The sequence below is a fragment of the Pelophylax lessonae genome (assembly GCF_965119305.1).
Source record: "Pelophylax lessonae genome assembly, chromosome: 7".
NCBI classification, from domain to species: Eukaryota; Metazoa; Chordata; class Amphibia; order Anura; family Ranidae; genus Pelophylax; species Pelophylax lessonae.
In genome coordinates, this window is record NC_138774.1 from 302195306 (window position 1) to 302213750 (window position 18445).

General features: G+C 53.5%; 1 protein-coding gene and 1 long non-coding RNA gene across 2 annotated transcripts in view; one reads left to right on the plus strand and one right to left on the minus strand.

Annotated features, from left to right (window-relative positions):
* ATRX (ATRX chromatin remodeler) overlaps nt 1–13523 on the plus strand; it is a gene marked incomplete at its 5' end in the record, with an annotated part of 152340 nt that extends 138817 nt beyond the window's left edge. The window contains 5 exons of the mRNA XM_082264262.1: nt 5401–5550; nt 6304–6438; nt 6658–6753; nt 6845–6973; nt 12844–13523. Of these exons, the coding sequence (XP_082120388.1) occupies nt 5401–5550; nt 6304–6438; nt 6658–6753; nt 6845–6973; nt 12844–13113 (780 nt within the window). The 3' untranslated portion in view covers nt 13114–13523. The remainder of the gene's footprint in view (nt 1–5400; nt 5551–6303; nt 6439–6657; nt 6754–6844; nt 6974–12843) is intronic.
* Nucleotides 13524–14284: 761 nt separating this feature from the next.
* LOC309559311 lies at nt 14285–16354 on the minus strand. The gene is made up of 3 exons (XR_014225457.1): nt 16194–16354; nt 15778–15905; nt 14285–14647 (listed from the first exon to the last, which is right to left on the minus strand). It is a non-coding gene; the product is annotated as an uncharacterized lncRNA (long non-coding RNA).
* Nucleotides 16355–18445: the final 2091 nt, after the last annotated feature.

Below are 18445 nucleotides of genomic sequence, written 5' to 3' on the forward strand. Positions count from 1 at the left end.
GTGGGAGGGGCCCATTAGGCTCCACCTACTATAGGAAGGGGTAGACACACGATCGGTCCCCCCTGCACAAGGAGAGAGCAGCACTGAGCGGTCTTCATTACAGGAGGAAGAAGATTCTAGAAGAAGACACATGACCGATGCAAGCATTACCCCGGAGTTCAGATTTCATGAAGACATACAGGGAGATGAATAGAGATGTTTGCAGGCTGATGACACATCTGTCCTGACGAGTGGAGACGGCGATGATCTTCACCTTTCATCTCCATTCTGCTCTCATGTGACTCTTTCCAGCCACCCCTTTGATAACTCTTATCTTGAGTTGCCCACCTGGATTCCAGTATTTATCTCTGACGAGCTCCTGGCACTTTGCGGAATCTTCTGACATTTCCAGTCCCATGTCATGTGTGTTCTATTCCATCAGAAAAGACCAATCATTATGATGCTTACCAGGGTGGGGCCAGATCATGACAGACACTGTAATGTCAGGGAGGACACTGTGGTGTCATGGTGGACGCTATGATGGAGACATGACCTTCAAGTTTGAAACAATCAAATTCACAAAGAGCCCAACTGGGTCCTTATTTGTCAGAAAAGTGTTACTTTCCTCTATGCCAATGGGATTGGCAATCACATGAGCACAGTAAAGCCAGCCTAGACGGTTCGAACGTTGGCCGGTTCAGCATGGACTGCAGCCTTGGCTGATCCATCAGTTGACTTGGATACAACCAGCATGTGGGATTTTTCATGTAATTGCCAATGGCTACAGTCCCAAGCAGTAGCTGAATGGGGGGACACTGTGTTGATGGGGAAATCAAGTGATTTTCTTTGCTGCAATCCCTGGTTGCAGGTAAAAAATTAATCTATGGGCAGCTTAAGATTGTTGTATGAAAGCCTTGTGAACGGAGCCGGTAACCCCTCGGTGACTACTAATAGATACAATTGACGTCCACATCTGTAAATATTGGATTCCTGGATACGGCTTGTCAGTCCCGTCAGTGTGGAGCCCAGGCCGAGCTTTGAGGTGAGGGAAGGAGAATGTAACGAGTCGATAATCTCCGTTCTCTATATAAATCTATACTACATCCCGGCACTTCCTCTTCACAAGCCACCTTCTACCATTCACGAGTCGTTCGATGTGATCATAGGAGGAGCCTAGTGCTGCTACCCTGCCCCCCCACCCCATTGCAGAATATATAGTGCCTCTGGGTATGAGCGGGCATGTGACCACGCATGATGCAATGCTCGGACCTAACAGATTGAACAGTCTCCACTGCCCTATAAGCTCCTACATTGATTATCTTGCTGGAGGGACATGATCGCCGGGACCTAACTGGGTCGGTTGGGGGTCTTTGAAGAGACCCGGTCACCTTTCCCATGCCAGGCAAAGGCTCTTTATTACTGACCATTCACCTTCCAATAAATCCGTCCTCTACACATAGAAAAGGTTGCCAATCAGATTTTATCACCAGGATCTCTCCATGGAAAATATATTCTGTTTATTGCAGATCATTTCTGAAAGATTACATTCAGTGTATCATCCAATCACATGTATAGATAGAAGATAAGATGAGACCTAACCAACCTCACCTGATGTTACCTGAGAGAACTGGGCTCCCCCATGCAGTGTGACACACGTGTATGTATGTACACCGAGTATCATCACATGCCTCCTCTTACCAGATACAATCCTGCAGCTCGTCTTCCTGGCACAGCATGTCATACAAGACCCTGCTTGTAATAATATGGGAGAAGCAGATTCAGCACCATGCTGGCCTGGCGGTGTGTAAGCAGATCAGCGTGTTTACCATGTAACCTCTCTACTGCAATTTTCCATTAATGAAGATGGTGCACTGAGCGTGCCCGGAAGGTTCATTCCATCACTTAATGACAGATAATTGCACCGCACACGGCTTCCTATGCCAGCTCTGTTGGCTGTGATCTCCCTGCTGTGTCCTCTGAGTTCAGTGGAATCCGATTTCTCTGGACTGAATTACCCATCTTTGTAGTTGTACATAATGGCTCCTTTCTGTATAGACGGTCATTTTGTGTAGGCCTCCTTTCTGCACGTTTTGTTGTGACAGATCAAATCCAAAATCGTCTGATTGTAGTCGGCCATATTGTGCCAGGATTTCATTGATTCCCAGTTGCATATGTGATTTTCATCTGCTTCGTTCCAGTTTTTGCATGTGAAACTTTTATTACCAAGAATGTCCTTCAGCCTCAGGGTTACACCTGGGCAGTTTCCAGACTCTGTCCCGCTAAAGGCTTTCCAGGTCCAGAGCCGCTGGCATTGCCTCAGCGCTTAGGACACTGGCTAAAGTGCTGGACTGGGGAACAAAAAGCATTTGGTCCACATGGCCTTCAAGGGAAGATGTCTCTTCAGACTGGCTCTGGATATAATTATCAAAGAAAACCCATCTTCACCAACAGAAGAAGTCTTAAGGTACAGACTGCTAAATCTTCACTCTCTGAGACTATCAAGAAATGCCAGCCTTTCTCCTTTTCCACGACTTCAATGTCGATTGGATCGAGGTGTCATTGCCCCTCATCCTTCTCAGGTCTTCTGGATTGAGGGGTCATTGCCCCTCATCCTTTATTAAGGTCTTCTGGATCGAGGTGTCGTTGCCCCTCATCCTTCTTAAGGTCTTCTGGATCGAGGTGTCGTTGCCCCTTGTCCTTCAGGTCTTCTGGATCGAGGCGTCGTTGCCCCTCGTCCTTCTCGGGGCTTCTGCATGGAGGCGTCATTGCCCCTCGTCCTTCTCGGGGCTTCTGCATGGAGGTGTCCTTGCCCCTCGTCCTTCTCAGGGTTTCTGCATGGAGGTGTCCTTGCCCCTCGTCCTTCTCGGGGCTTCTGCATCAAAGTTTTCTGGTCTTGCATACATGAGGTCACTTGTGTTCATGATGACGTGTCAAAGTGCTGTGAAAAAGTTTAACCTTTAATTTGGTCCAAACCAATGCATGGCAATGAGGGAGAACATTTAGTTGGGATTGCCACAGAGGTAGCAGATACAGGTGGGATGGGGGGGGGGGGGGCTCTATTCTGAATCCTCCTGAAACTGGTAATGGTAGATTAGCGGAATGTCAGTGGTTCTCCGTGGACAGGATGTACTGGTGGTTTCTATGTGCGCACAGAGGGTTAAAATAATAAGGGTACTCCGCTGGGCTCCCCTCCCCACTGCTGGCAGGTTATATCTGTAACCGAAAGTTGGCAGCTCATCACCAATCCCAGAAATATCCTAAAACTCGGCTTTGAAATATTAGCTTTCTCTAGCTGTTCCGCCAAGACGGTGCTGCGTTTTGCAGATCACAGGCTGACGGAGTCATTCTCCCTAAGCTGTGTGATATGGTTTTCCTGGCCAGGAAGCTGTTCTGCCTTCTGTAGAAGATTTAATGTCCTCCAACCGACACCGCCAACACTTGTCACTACCCTAAGAGGTTCCTCTCCTGAACATTCTGCTCTGCATTGTAAGTCCCCTTACGCCTGATGCGTCTTGTCCCAGGTCTCCTTGCCCCGACGCGTCCTGTCCCAGGTCTCCTTAGCCCAGACGGCGTCCTGTCCCAGGTCTCCTTAGCCCAGACGGCGTCCTGTCCCAGGTCTCCTTAGCCCAGACGGCGTCCTGTCCCAGGTCTCCTTAGCCCAGACGGCGTCCTGTCCCAGGTCTCCTTAGCCCAGACGGTGTCCTGTCCCAGGTCTCCTTAGCCCAGACGGTGTCCTGTCCCAGGTCTCCTTAGCCCAGACGGTGTCCTGTCCCAGGTCTCCTTAGCCCAGACGGTGTCCTGTCCCAGGTCTCTTTACCCCGACACGTCCTGTCCCAGGTCTCCTTAGTCCAGACGGTGTCCTGTCCCAGGTCTCTTTACCCCGACGCGTCCTGTCCCAGGTCTCTTTACCCCGACGCGTCCTGTCCCAGGTCTCCTTACCCCGACGCGTCCTGTCCCAGGTCTCCTTAGCCCAGACGGTGTCCTGTCCCAGGTCTCCTTAGCCCAGACGGTGTCCTGTCCCAGGTCTCCTTAGCCCCGACGGTGTCCTGTCCCAGGTCTCCTTAGCCCCGACGGTGTCCTGTCCCAGGTCTCCTTAGCCCCGACGGTGTCCTGTCCCAGGTCTCCTTAGCCCCGACGGTGTCCTGTCCCAGGTCTCCTTAGCCCCCATGAAGACAGTCATTAGTATGAAAAACCCCATACATTGAATTGCAGCCGATCACATTGGTATAATAGAAGAATGGTATAATGTGTATGCCCAGAGAAGGGAACAAAAATAATTAGGTGAATGGAGGACATCAGCTATGAGGAAAGACTACAAGCATTGAACTTATTCTCTCTGGAGATGAGACGATGAGGGGGGATATATCATCAATGTACAAATTCTGTACTGGCGACCCGAGCATAGGGAGGAAACTATTCAGAGAAAGGGAATAAGACACGTGGCCACTCACTAAAACTAGAGGAAAGGCGGTTTAACCTTAATCTGCATAAAGGGTTCTTTACTGTCAGAGCAGTAAGGATGTGGAATTCTCTTCCACAAGCAGTGGTATCAGCAGGGAGCATCGATAGTTTCAAAAACTATTAGATGGGCACCTTAAAGACCACAACATACAGGGGGTATACAATGTACAACATACAGGGGGTATACAATGTACAACATACAGGAGTATACAATGTACAACATACAGGAGTATACAATGTACAGGGGGTATACAATGTACAACATACAGGGGGTATACAATGTACAACATACAGGGGGTATACAATGTACAACATACAGGGGGTATACAATGTACAACATACAGGGGGTATACAATGTACAACATACAGGGGGTATACGATGTACAACATACAGGGGGTATACGATGTACAACATACAGGGGGTATACAATGTACAACATACGGGGGTATACAATGTACAACATACAGGGGTATACAATGTACAACATACAGGGGGTATACAATGTACAACATACAGGGGGTATACAATGTACAACATACAGGGGGTATACGATGTACAACATACAGGGGGTATACGATGTACAACATACAGGGGGTATACAATGTACAACATACAGGGGGTATACAATGTACAACATACAGGGGTATACAATGTACAACATACAGGGGTATACAATGTACAACATACAGGGGTATACAATGTACAACATACAGGGGGTATACAATGTACAACATACAGGGGGTATACAATGTACAACATACAGGGGGTATACAATGTACAACATACAGGGGGTATACAATGTACAACATACAGGGGGTATACAATGTAAAACTAACAGCAAACATACACTATGGTAGGTGTACAGGTATGTGCAGGTATGAGTGACCCCTGGGTCTGCTTGTAGTCCATATGATGTATCTGGTGTCACCCTGTGACCATGCACTCTGCTTCGTTCCCAGGACACTGTATTTGCTGAGCTGCTGCAGATCTGTAAGGAGCAGATCGTCACCTATCATGAACACGACTCTCTGCTGGACCACAAGGAGGAAGAGGCGTTAACGGAGGAGGAGAGGAAGGCGGCGTGGGATGAATATGAAGCAGAAAAGAAGGTTGGTGTCAGTCATGTGGATTGTAACTAAACCAGGGAAAGGAAATGTCCTGCAATGATTTAGGATTCTATAAAAATGTATTGAGGGCAGGCATGTGTGAGGTGGGTGCGGAAGAGGGTGGGGGGTGTCTAGTTGGGTGAAGTGGGGGGGTGAGGAATGTTGTCAGTTGGGGGAAGAGGGGTGGCGTCTGGTGGAGATGGTGTCTAGTTGGGTGGGGAAAGGGAGGTATTAAGTTAGGTGGAGGGGGGTGTGTCTAGTTGGGTGGAGTGGGGGTGGCGTCTGTAGTTGGGTGGGGAAGGGGGGGCCTAGTTGGGTAGAGTAGGGGTGGTGACTAGTTGGGTGGGGTGAGGGGGGTGTCTGTAGTTGGGTGGGGAAGAGGGGGGGGGGGCTAGTTGGGTGGAGTAGGGGTGGTGCCTGAAGTTGGGGGGGGGGGCCTAGTTGGGTGGAGTAGGGGTGGTGCCTGAAGTTGGGTGGGGAGGGGGGGGGGCCTAGTTGGGTGGAGTAGGGGTGGTGTCTGTAGTTGGGTGGGGGTGTCTGTAGTTGGGTGGGTGGGTCTACTTGGGTGGGGTCGTATTTGATATCTAACCTGCCTATAGATGGTGGTTAAATGTTGGGATGATTGATTGGGTCTGGGGATTCTGGTCAGATGACTCTGTGGTCCTCCTCAGTCCGCTCGTCTCTCTATGGGGGTCTTTGTTTATTCTGTGACGTGATGGAGGGAAGCTTCTCATTTCTCATTTCTTTCTTTTGAAGGGGCTGACCAATCGCCTCAACATCGGAGCCGTACCTGGGATTAATTATGGTCAAATCAATTTCGGCTCTGCTCAGTCTCCTTATATGCCCCTAAACCTGGGAGCGTTGTCTTCTCTGAACAATCAGCAACTAGAAGTAAGTAATAGAAGCCAAATGGCTCCATAGCGGCCGGCAAACCCTCCAAGGAGTTTGTGTAATATGTGGCTGTATACAGACAGGACTCAATAGAGAAGGTAGTGTGCGCTCTGAGCTCAATGTATACCAGGCTGGAGCTAGAGTAGCCCTCCCAGAATTCCTGTCAAGCAGTGAATTGCCTTCCACCATGGTCAGTTACCATTTCTGTCCTCCTCACAGGATCTCATTAACCAAGGAAGAGAGAAGGTGGTGGAAGCTACAAACAGCATTGCATCTGCCAGGATCCAACCTCTGGAGGACATTATCTCTGGAGTGGTAAGTGGTCTTCATATCGGCTCTTTATTCCTAGTACAATATATATGTATATACTGTGTCCGCTAAACATCCCATCATTTCTGCTTCACAGCGGAAGGAGAATCCTACGTTGACTGAATCCCAGGCTCAGTCGCTGGCTCTTAGCAGGCAATCAAGCCAGGAGTTGGAGATCAAGAGACGCGAGGCCGTTTACAACGACGTTCTGGCCAAGCAGCAGATGGTAATGACCTGAATGTCCCAATAAATGCCTGTGACTGGCGGAGAGCCTCTTTATTCTTTGTGGGGTCTGTCCCCATTCACCCCCATGTGGGGTCTGTCCCCATTCACCCCCATGTGTGGTCTGTCCCCATTCACCCCCATGTGTGGTCTGTCCCCATTCACCCCCATGTGTGGTCTGTCCCCATTCACCCCCATGTGGGGGTCTGTCCCCATTCACCCCCATGTGGGGGGTCTGTCCCCATTCACCCCCATGTGGGGTCTGTCCCCATTCACCCCCATGTGGGGGGTCTGTCCCCATTCACCCCCATGTGGGGTCTGTCCCCATTCACCCCCATGTGGGGTCTGTCCCCATTCACCCCCATGTGTGGTCTGTCCCCATTCACCCCCATGTGGGGGGTCTGTCCCCATTCACCCCCATGTGGGGGGTCTGTCCCCATTCACCCCCATGTGGGGGTCTGTCCCCATTCACCCCCATGTGTGGTCTGTCCCCATTCACCCCCATGTGGGGGTCTGTCCCCATTCACCCCCATGTGGGGGGTCTGTCCCCATTCACCCCCATGTGGGGTCTGTCCCCATTCACCCCCATGTGTGGTCTGTCCCCATTCACCCCCATGTGGGGTCTGTCCCCATTCACCCCCATGTGGTGGGTCTGTCCCCATTCACCCCCATGTGGGGGTCTGTCCCCATTCACCCCCATGTGGGGGGTCTGTCCCCATTCACCCCCATGTGGGGTCTGTCCCCATTCACCCCCATGTGGGGGTCTGTCCCCATTCACCCCCACGGTCGGTTTATACACGTTCATCCACACGTCCATGGATGAGAGTTGTAGATTGTGAGCCTCAGATCTGAACACCTCTTCCCTTTCTGTTACATGACTCTAATAAAGTGGTTTGCAGCCTCTGGTTCATATGGAGGCCTCTTCTGTTCACCACTGACCAGGACTGGGATATAGACGCACACAGGAACGTTTGAATCAAACCCCCATTATAGTGAGGGATAGAACGGCCCAGCGTGTGTCCGAAACTCTGCCCGTTTATCATGGCCCAGCGTGTCTCCGAAACTCTGCCCGTATATCATGGCCCAACTCTTGGCTGGAGCTTTGCCCATTGAGCACAAGCCAGCATTTGGTCAGTTTTCCCATTTAGAACCGCTCTCAGTATTGTCAGTATAGTTCCCATTGGTATTTGTCAGTATAGTTCCCATTGGTATTTGTCAGTATAGTTCCCATTGGTATTGTCAGTATAGTTCCCATTGGTATTGTCAGTATAGTTCCCATTGGTATTGTCAGTATAGTTCCCATTGGTATTGTCAGTATAGTTCCCATTGGTATTTGTCAGTATAGTTCCCATTGGTATTGTCAGTATAGTTCCCATTGGTATTGTCAGTATAGTTCCCTTTCAACTGTGTAGTAATTAATAGTATTAACGTTAGTGATCAATTGTATTGGCAGTATAGTAGTCACTAGTATCCGTGGTATTTTTTACATTGGTACAAACAGCATAGTACCGGTTAGTAGTGACGGGATGGGTATTGGTACAGACGGCATGGTACCAGTTAGTAGTGACGGGATGGGTATTGGTACAGACGGCATGGTACCGGTTAGTAGTGACGGGATGGGTATTGGTACAGACGGCATGGTACCGGTTAGTAGTGACGGGATGGGTATTGGTACAGACGGCATGGTACCGGTTAGTAGTGACGGGATGGGTATTGGTACAAACAGCATAGTACCAGTTAGTAGTGACGGGATGGGTATTGGTACAGACGGCATGGTACCAGTTAGTAGTGACGGGATGGGTATTGGTACAGACGGCATGGTACCAGTTAGTAGTGACGGGATGGGTATTGGTACAGACGGCATGGTACCGGTTAGTAGTGACGGGATGGGTATTGGTACAGACGGCATGGTACCGGTTAGTAGTGACGGGATGGGTATTGGTACAGACGGCATGGTACCGGTTAGTAGTGACGGGATGGGTATTGGTACAAACAGCATAGTACCAGTTAGTAGTGACGGGATGGGTATTGGTACAGACGGCATGGTACCGGTTAGTAGTGACGGGATGGGTATTGGTACAGACGGCATGGTACCGGTTAGTAGTGACGGGATGGGTATTGGTACAAACAGCATGGTACCGGTTAGTAGTGACGGGATGGATATTGGTACAGACGGCATGGTACCAGTTAGTAGTGACGGGATGGGTATTGGTACAAACAGCATAGTACCAGTTAGTAGTGACGGGATGGGTATTGGTACAGACGGCATGGTACCGGTTAGTAGTGACGGGATGGGTATTGGTACAGACGGCATGGTACCGGTTAGTAGTGACGGGATGGGTATTGGTACAGACGGCATGGTACCGGTTAGTAGTGACGGGATAGTTTTTTGTGATAGGTTGGGCTTCTTTTCGCAGACCCCTCTATATTGAGCTCATACCAGAACAGTCCATTATCCTTCCTGTGAAATCTCTTGGCATTTTTCATGGATTCCCGCGTGGGAGTTTCCAGTTCCTGCACTCAATACTTCCAAGTTACTTGGTGCACACTCTGCTCAGGAATCTTCTGGCTGGCCATTTCAGGGGCATTCCTGCCCACTCCTGGCCTCTTCCCCCACCTTTGCCATGTTTGGCATTTCCCCGTCCTGTGTGGTGTCCCCTCCTCCAGGCTGGAAGTACTGTGACTGATGGGAGTTGTGTTTTCGCAGTATGACCCGTAGCGCTCCCAGGAATCGCCGGCTGGAGACCAGCCAATTAGTGATGGTGAGAAGTTTAATGGCTTTCCCATCTGGGCGGGTGTCCCTTACTAATGGATTACAGAGCAGAAAGTATTCCTCCCTCCTGGCGGTCATCTGAGATCAACATTCCGCCTGCCTCCTTCAGTGACCTGCAGACCGACCCTCACCCATTCACTTCTGTCCCGCCATTCACACGCATGCTGATACTTGTAGTGCACAATTGCTTGGTCGGCTTCACTTTAATGTGACATTTGACCCGTGAATGTTTGATGTCATTTGGTTTATTCTCGTTTGGAAAATGCAGAAACTTGAATGATGTTAAAACTGCACCAGTTATAACTTCAGAAGTATGTGTCCTATCACAGCCCTGCCAGATGTCTGCTGATCCACCCCCCCCCCCCCCCCCCATGAAATCAGTGGGAAGTGTTCTGTAGTCCATCAGAGGAGAACACGGACAGGGCTTGACAACACTACTAGAGATGTACTGCAGCCCGAGGGAGTGTTGGCTCACGTCAGGTGGTCAGGGGCTCTAGACATGACGGCAGGAGGGGGCTCAAGACAAGACGTCAGGCAGGGCCCGGAGCAGGCGGGGCTCGGGGCAGGTGGTCAGGCGGGGCTCGGGGCAGGTGGTCAGGCGGGGCTCGGGGCAGGTGGTCAGGCGGGGCTCGGGGCAGGTGGTCAGGCGGGGCAGGTGGTCAGGAGGGGCTTGGGGCAGGTGGTCAGGCGGGGCTCGGGGCAGGTGGTCAGGCGGGGCTCGGGGCAGGAGGTCAGGCGGGGCTCGGGGCAGGAGGTCAGGCGGGGCTCGGGGCAGGAGGTCAGGCGGGGCTCGGGGCAGGAGGTCAGGCGGGGCTCGGGGCAGGTGGTCAGGCGGGGCTCGGGGCAGGTGGTCAGGCGGGGCTCGGGGCAGGTGGTCAGGCGGGGCTCGGGGCAGGTGGTCAGGCGGGGCTCGGGGCAGGTGGTCAGGCGGGGCTCGGGGCAGGTGGTCAGGCGGGGCTCGGGGCAGGTGGTCAGGCGGGGCTCGGGGCAGGTGGTCAGGAGGGGCTCGGGGCAGGTGGTCAGGCGGGGCTCGGGGCAGGTGGTCAGGCGGGGCAGGTGGTCAGGAGGGGCTTGGGGCAGGTGGTCAGGCGGGGCTCGGGGCAGGTGGTCAGGCGGGGCTCGGGGCAGGAGGTCAGGCGGGGCTCGGGGCAGGAGGTCAGGCGGGGCTCGGGGCAGGAGGTCAGGCGGGGCTCGGGGCAGGAGGTCAGGCGGGGCAGGAGGTCAGGCGGGGCAGGTGGTCAGGCGGGGCTCGGGGCAGGTGGTCAGGCGGGGCTCGGGGCAGGTGGTCAGGCGGTCAGGAGGGGCCCGGGGCAGGTGGTCAGGCGGGGCCCGGGGCAGGTGGTCAGGCGGGGCAGGTGGTCAGGAGGGGCTCGGGGCAGGTGGTCAGGAGGGGCTCGGGGCAGGTGGTCAGGCGGGGCTCGGGGCAGGTGGTCAGGCGGGGCTCGGGGCAGGAGGTCAGGCGGGGCAGGTGGTCAGGCGGGGCTCGGGGCAGGTGGTCAGGCGGGGCTCGGGGCAGGAGGTCAGGGGGGGCTCGGGCAGGTGGTCAGGCGGGGCTCGGGGGAGGTGGTCAGGCGGGGCTCGGGGCAGAAGGTCAGGGGGGGCTTGCGTTGGGTGATCAGGGGCTCACTGGATTTCTGGTAAATCGGCAATTTATGCAGAGACAGAACATCGGGAAATGTGTGTATTGGAGAGATGGACTAAATGTTTTTATCTTTACCCGTAGATACTCCCCATGGCCGGTGTCGATACTCCCCATGGCCGGTGTCGATACTCCCCATGGCCGGTGTCGATACTCCCCATGGCCGGTGTCGATACTCCCCATGGCCGGTGTCGATACTCCCCATGGCCGGTGTCGATACTCCCCATGGCCGGTGTCGATACTCCCCATGGCCGTTGTCGATACTCCCCATGGCCGTTGTCGATACTCCCCATGGCCGTTGTCGATACTCCCCATGGCCGTTGTCGATACTCCCCATGGCCGTTGTCGATACTCCCCATGGCCGGTGTCGATACTCCCCATGGCCGGTGTCGATACTCCCCATGGCCGGTGTCGATACTCCCCATGGCCGGTGTCGATACTCCCCATGGCCGGTGTCGATACTCCCCATGGCCGGTGTCGATACTCCCCATGGCCGGTGTCGATACTCCCCATGGCCGGTGTCGATACTCCCCATGGCCGGTGTCGATACTCCCCATGGCCGGTGTCGATACTCCCCATGGCCGGTGTCGATACTCCCCATGGCCGGTGTCGATACTCCCCATGGCCGGTGTCGATACTCCCCATGGCCGGTGTCGATACTCCCCATGGCCGGTGTCGATACTCCCCATGGCCGTTGTCGATACTCCCCATGGCCGTTGTCGATACTCCCCATGGCCGTTGTCGATACTCCCCATGGCCGTTGTCGATACTCCCCATGGCCGTTGTCGATACTCCCCATGGCCGTTGTCGATACTCCCCATGGCCGTTGTCGATACTCCCCATGGCCGTTGTCGATACTCCCCATGGCCGGTGTCGATACTCCCCATGGCCGGTGTCGATACTCCCCATGGCCGGTGTCGATACTCCCCATGGCCGGTGTCGATACTCCCCATGGCCGGTGTCGATACTCCCCATGGCCGGTGTCGATACTCCCCATGGCCGGTGTCGATACTCCCCATGGCCGGTGTCGATACTCCCCATGGCCGGTGTCGATACTCCCCATGGCCGGTGTCGATACTCCCCATGGCCGGTGTCGATACTCCCCATGGCCGGTGTCGATACTCCCCATGGCCGGTGTCGATACTCCCCATGGCCGGTGTCGATACTCCCCATGGCCGGTGTCGATACTCCCCATGGCCGGTGTCGATGAGCTTTTGTTTGCATGAGACAGATTTTGTATCCCGTACAGATCTATGGGAATGTAAAATCTGCACCTGTGAATGAATTCAAAGTGATCTCCAAAGAATCCCAGGCTGATGTCACCGGCACAAGCCGAAGGCACATCACCGGTCATTATGGTACCCTGACAACATGGCCCATATAACCAAAGCTATCACCAGAGCGTGTGTGTGTGAGCCGTATGATCCCGGGATCTCACTTCTGATGTCTTTTCTCTCCGCAGTTAATCAGCTGTGTCCAGCGAATATTGATGGGACGAAGGTTACAGCAGCAATACAACCAGCAGCAACAGCAGCAGATCGCTATGCAGCAACAAGCGGCATTAAGCCGGCTGATCATGCAGAAGTCTTCAAACCTCATCCTGAACCCGGCTAACTATCAGCAGATTGACATGCAAGGACTGTACCAAAATCTCCAGGGCCACCACCTGCAGAGAGCACCGGCCCCTATCCGAGCGAAATCTCCTGGATCCTCCCAAGGGAAAAAAATCTGAGATTGCACTAAGACCTTTCCATGGACTCCTAATGAAAGAATCTTCATCTTCCCCGTATCCGAGAAGTACCAACAGAAGAATGTTTGGTTTATTCCCTTCAAATGCCAAGCTGTCCCCTCTCCGAGCTTTGCAGTGTGATTGTATTAGAAGGGCCACGTGGAACTGTTATCCCAGTTTGTAGAAGAAGCCCCACCCCCACTACAAGCTCTCCACCCTGAGGAAGCCCCACCCCACTAGCTTTCCACCCTGAGGAAGCCCCACCCCAGCAGCTCTCTCTACCCTGAGGAAGCCCCACTCCACCCTGACGTCTAAACTCTTCCCTTACTGCCGGTGAAGATCTTATACAAGACCAATCTGATCTTTCAGTAGTCAATTTACTGTATATGCAGCTCTGCAGATCACAGCCCAGTAGGGGCCTGAATGCTCCCGTCATGGAAGATTTCTTTCTGGAAACGTTCCTGGCTCTGTCTCATTTCAGTATTGGAGCCCCAGTCCTGGAACAAGCATGTAGCAGGTTAGTCTGAAGTACTTCTTTGTACTTGTTCCAGATTGGTGACTTGGAAAGTATTAAATCCAAAGCATTGGCATGGCAGCCAGGCAACTGGAACTTTCAGAAAGAGAGGGCGAGAAGGGCAGATTCAAACTGAACCAAGATCTGCCTAATATATCAGGTTCCCCTCCCCCCACAATATCCGTATGAAAGAAAGACCTGTTGGTGAATGTACTTCGTACCCTAAACTTCTCATGAGACGGTATTCCGGTGTGGCGCTCCCCCCGGGGGGCCTTGGGCTGCTCAGCGCTCCCCCGGGGGGCCTGGGCTGCCTAACTTCTATCCATACGGTTTTTCTTTCAGACTGTGGGGGAGGGGACCTTGTAGTAGGTGGGCCTTGCTGGTTCCAGCAGTTTTATTTATTAGCCGATTTCCCCCGGACTTGTCTTCTGTAGACGTCCTCCCGCCAGATGTTTGCAGCGGCTGAGGAGGGGTTCCCAAGTTGTTTTGAACGATCTGATTGGTGAGGGCCTGAGAGGAAACACATGATCAGATAAGGGTGGATTGTATTTCGGGAGCGCCCCATCCTGATTGGTGATCACCGGAGCTGGGTGATTACAGGACTGCCTTGTATCAGGGAGCGCACACGTTGTCCAGTATAAATATTCCCCCCCCCCCCCCCCCCCCGGATGACTGGAGAGCTGCGCGGACGCAGAGTACAGCGACGTGTCACTCAAGGCGTCCGTTGTAGTGATCCCACCATCCACCATGAAAAGTTGTACCCGTTGTATCCGCATCCCTGTGCCTTTGTAAATATAGTTTTCAGCTTTTTTTTTTTTTTCCATAGTGAAGATTTTAGTTTACATTTTTATGTTGTAGTTTTGTTTGCCCGCGTACTGCGCCAGGAAGTTTCTGATTTTACGCTCATTTAAGTTTGCACAGTTTATTCCACGATGAGAGTAACTTGTATATTCCACGAGGCAACTGGCAGGACGCACACAGCGCTAAGAAAGGTGAAGGCAGAGATCTCTGAGTGCGGACCACCTTCGTTCTCCGCAGAGATCTCTGAGTGCGGACCACCTTCGTTCTCTGCAGAGATCTGAGTGCGGACCACCTTCGTTCTCTGCAGAGATCTGAGTGCGGACCACCTTCGTTCTCTGCAGAGATCTGAGTGCAGACCACCTTCGTTCTCTGCAGAGATCTGAGTGCGGACCACCTTCGTTCTCTGCAGAGATCTGAGTGCGGACCACCTTCGTTCTCTGCAGAGATCTGAGTGCGGACCACCTTCGTTCTCTGCAGAGATCTGAGTGCGGACCACCTTCGTTCTCCGCAGAGATCTCTGAGTGCGGACCACCTTCGTTCTCCGCAGAGATCTCTGAGTGCGGACCACCTTCGTTCTCCGCAGAGATCTCTGAGTGCGGACCACCTTCGTTCCCTGCAGAGATCTCTGAGCACGGACCACCTTCGTTCTCCGCAGAGATCTCTGAGTGCGGACCACCTTCGTTCTCCGCAGAGATCTGAGTGCGGACCACCTTCGTTCTCCGCAGAGATCTCTGAGCACGGACCACCTTCGTTCTCCGCAGAGATCTCTGAGTGCGGACCACCTTCGTTCCCTGCAGAGATCTCTGAGCACGGACCACCTTCGTTCTCCGCAGAGATCTCTGAGCGCGGACCACCTTCGTTCTCCGCAGAGATCTCTGAGTGCGGACCACCTTCGTTCTCCGCAGAGATCTCTGAGTGCGGACCACCTTCGTTCTCCGCAGAGATCTCTGAGTGCGGACCACCTTCGTTCCCTGCAGAGATCTCTGAGCACGGACCACCTTCGTTCTCCGCAGAGATCTCTGAGTGCGGACCACCTTCGTTCTCCGCAGAGATCTGAGTGCGGACCACCTTCGTTCTCCGCAGAGATCTCTAAGTGCGGACCACCTTCGTTCCCTGCAGAGATCTCTGAGCACGGACCACCTTCGTTCTCCGCAGAGATCTCTGAGTGCGGACCACCTTCGTTCTCCGCAGAGATCTCTGAGTGCGGACCACCTTCGTTCCCTGCAGAGATCTCTGAGCACGGACCACCTTCGTTCTCCGCAGAGATCTGAGTGCGGACCACCTTCGTTCTCCGCAGAGATCTGAGTGCGGACCACCTTCGTTCTCCGCAGAGATCTCTGAGTGCGGACCACCTTCGTTCTCCGCAGAGATCCCAATCTCAATCTTCTGCTGCTGATCGATGACAATAAATTATTTTCAGAGATTTACTGATAGAACTTTGCAGATTTCACTGGTTGGGGACAACATGGGGACCACTTTTCTGCCATGGCCTGAATGCATCTGACCGCCTGGGGAGCACTTCTCCTTGTCGTCTGACCGCCTGGGAGGACTTCTCCTTGTCGTCTGACCGCCTGGGAGGACCTCTCCTTGTCGTCTGGCCACCTGGGAGGACCTCTCCTTGTCGTCTGACCGCCTGGGAGGACCTCTCCTTGTCGTCTGACCGCCTGGGAGGACCTCTCCTTGTCGTCTGACCGCCTGGGAGGACCTCTCCTTGTCGTCTGGCCACCTGGGAGGACCTCTCCTTGTCGTCTGGCCGCCTGGGGAGCACCTCTCGGTGTCGTCTGACCGCCTGGGAGGACCTCTCGGTGTCGTCTGACCGCCTGGGAGGACCTCTCGGTGTCGTCTGACCGCCTGGGAGGACCTCTCCTTGTCGTCTGACCGCCTGGGAGGACCTCTCCTTGTCGTCTGACCGCCTGGGAGGACCTCTCCTTGTCGTCTGACCGCCTGGGAGGACCTCTCCTTGTCGTCTGACCGCCTGGGAGGACCTCTCCTTGTCGTCTGACCACCTGGGAGGACCTCTCCTTGTCGTCTGACCGCCTGGGAGGACCTCTCCTTGTCGTCTGACCGCCTGGGAGGACCTCTCCTTGTCGTCTGACCGCCTGGGAGGACCTCTCCTTGTCGTCTGACCACCTGGGAGGACCTCTCCTTGTCGTCTGACCACCTGGGAGGACCTCTCCTTGTCGTCTGACCACCTGGGAGGACCTCTCCTTGTCGTCTGACCGCCTGGGAGGACCTCTCCTTGTCGTCTGACCGCCTGGGAGGACCTCTCCTTGTCGTCTGACCGCCTGGGAGGACCTCTCCTTGTCGTCTGGCCGCCTGGGGAGGACCTCTCGGTGTCGTCTGACCGCCTGGGGAGGACCTCTCGGTGTTGCCTGGCCAGACGACAAAGAGAGGTCCCCCCAGGCGGGGGACCTCTCTTTTTCATAGACATCTGTGCAGGAACATGCAGAATTCTGTGAAATCGCCCCCAAAGTCGGACTGAAATGTCGGCTTGAAAGTGCGAGTTCAGCTGAGCCAATGTGGATTCTCTGGCTGGTCTGATGGCTGTACCAAGAAAAGAACCTGGAGGTAGCATAAGATGATCCTCCTCCCCTGTCCGCGGGGCGATGAGAGGCCGAGCTTTGTTCTATTAGCCTAAGAATCTTCCACCACTGGGCGCTGATCCCCGGGCCCCTATGGGTCTACTGTGTCCTGTAGTGATGTGGGGGCCCCAGCAGGGGGTGACATCCAACGCTCCCAGGGGTGTCTGATTCCAGCAGTAGTCAAAGCTGTAGAAGGATAAACTCTGCGGCCAAACTGCTAACCCTGGATGGTGATTGGCTGAGTCAGCTAGAGGCTTCTATTCTGCGTGAAATTCCTTAGATAAGAAGATGTGACCGGGGACAGCGGCCATTGATTTGTACAGATCTGACAGACTCCGCCCCTGGTACCTCCAGGGAGACTCGGCTGATTCTTGCCGGTCTCGGTGTGAATGTATCTGAAGAACAGGACTGTCACCAACCAGACGAGTCTCCTCTATTTTCCTACATGGGTTCCAGTTCTATTCTTTTGATGCCATGACAGGTCACATTAATATGGAGTCTGTGACCCGGGAGTGAGGACATGCAAAGTTCTGGGGGTACGGTGACCACCTGGGTCAGTGACTATAGAAGCCAGAGGATCACCATGGCAGCAGCCTATGTGTCTCCGCACAGCTTTCCTTTCCAGTCATCGTAAGGACACCAGGGACTGAGATGTCAAGGACCAGGTGCAGACACTTCTCTTATCTCTACATATGTGCTAACTGAGGGAGGGGACCCTCTATATATACATCCAGTCCGAGAGTAACCCCCACTCCCCAGATGTGTAATGGGAGATCATGAGAACGGCACAATCTCCTCTGCAACGGGTTTGTCCCGTATGGTCCATATAATGTCCTTTAATCAAACATACACTATATTACCAAAAGTATTGGGACGCCTGCCTTTACACATATGAACTTTAATGGCATCCCAGTCTTAGTCCGTAGGGTTCAATATTGAGTTGGCTCCACCCTTTGCAGCTATAACAGCTTCAACTCTTCTGGGAAGGCCGTCCACAAGGTTTAGGAGTGTCTATGGGAATGTTTCACCATTCTTCCAGAAGAGCGTGTGTGAGGTCAGGCATTGATGTGGACAAAAAGGCCTGGCTCTCGAAGTCTCTGCTCTAATTCATCCCAAAGGTGTTCTATTGGGTTGAGGTCAGGACTCTGTGCAGGCCAATCAAGTTCCTCCACCCCAAACTCGCTCATCCATGTCTTTATGGACCTTGCTTTGTGCATTGATGCGCAGTCATGTTGGAAAAGGAAGGGGCCATCGACAAACTCCTCCCACGAAGTTGGAAGCATGAAATTGTCCAAAATATCTTGGGATTCTGACGCCTTAAGAGTTCCTTTCACTGGAACTAAGAAGCCAAACCCAACCCCTGAAAAACACCCCCACACCATAATCCCCCCTCCACACCATAATCCCCCCCTCCACACCATAATCCCCACCCCATAAT